The sequence below is a fragment of the Myotis davidii genome, unplaced genomic scaffold (assembly GCF_000327345.1).
Source record: "Myotis davidii unplaced genomic scaffold, ASM32734v1 C62001633, whole genome shotgun sequence".
Lineage (NCBI taxonomy): Eukaryota > Metazoa > Chordata > Mammalia > Chiroptera > Vespertilionidae > Myotis > Myotis davidii.
The window spans coordinates 1-358 of NW_006333995.1; the positions used below are offsets into that span (position 1 = coordinate 1).

General features: G+C 68.7%; 1 protein-coding gene across 1 annotated transcript; it reads left to right on the top strand.

Annotated features, from left to right (window-relative positions):
• Window positions 1-14: 14 nt before the first annotated feature.
• LOC102762517 (hereditary hemochromatosis protein homolog) lies at window positions 15-354 on the top strand (the record flags this gene model as incomplete). The annotated part of the gene is made up of 1 exon (XM_006777439.2): window positions 15-354. A coding segment is annotated over one exon (340 nt), but the record flags the coding sequence as incomplete, so codon positions are not given.
• Window positions 355-358: the final 4 nt, after the last annotated feature.

Consider the following 358-nt stretch of genomic DNA (forward strand, 5'->3'; position numbering starts at 1 on the left):
AGTTTGCTTCCTGAGGTCCCTGGGTCCTGGGGGTGGAGGAGAGAGCTGCCTGCTCCTTTGGTTCGCTCAGTAACGAATGGGGGGTGTTGCCAGGGCCCCACACCCTGCAGGTGGCCCTGGGCTGCGCGGTGGGGGCGGACAACAGCACCAGCGGCTTCTGGAAATACGGCTACGACGGCGAGGACCACCTGGAGTTCCGCCCCGAGACCCTGAGCTGGAGAGCGGCGGAGCCCGGGGCCTGGGCCACCAAGATGGAGTGGGAAGAGAACGCGATCCGGGCCAGGCAGAACCGGGCCTACCTGGAGAGGCTCTGCCCCGAGCAGCTGGGCCGGCTGCTGGAGCTGGGGGCCGGGGTCCT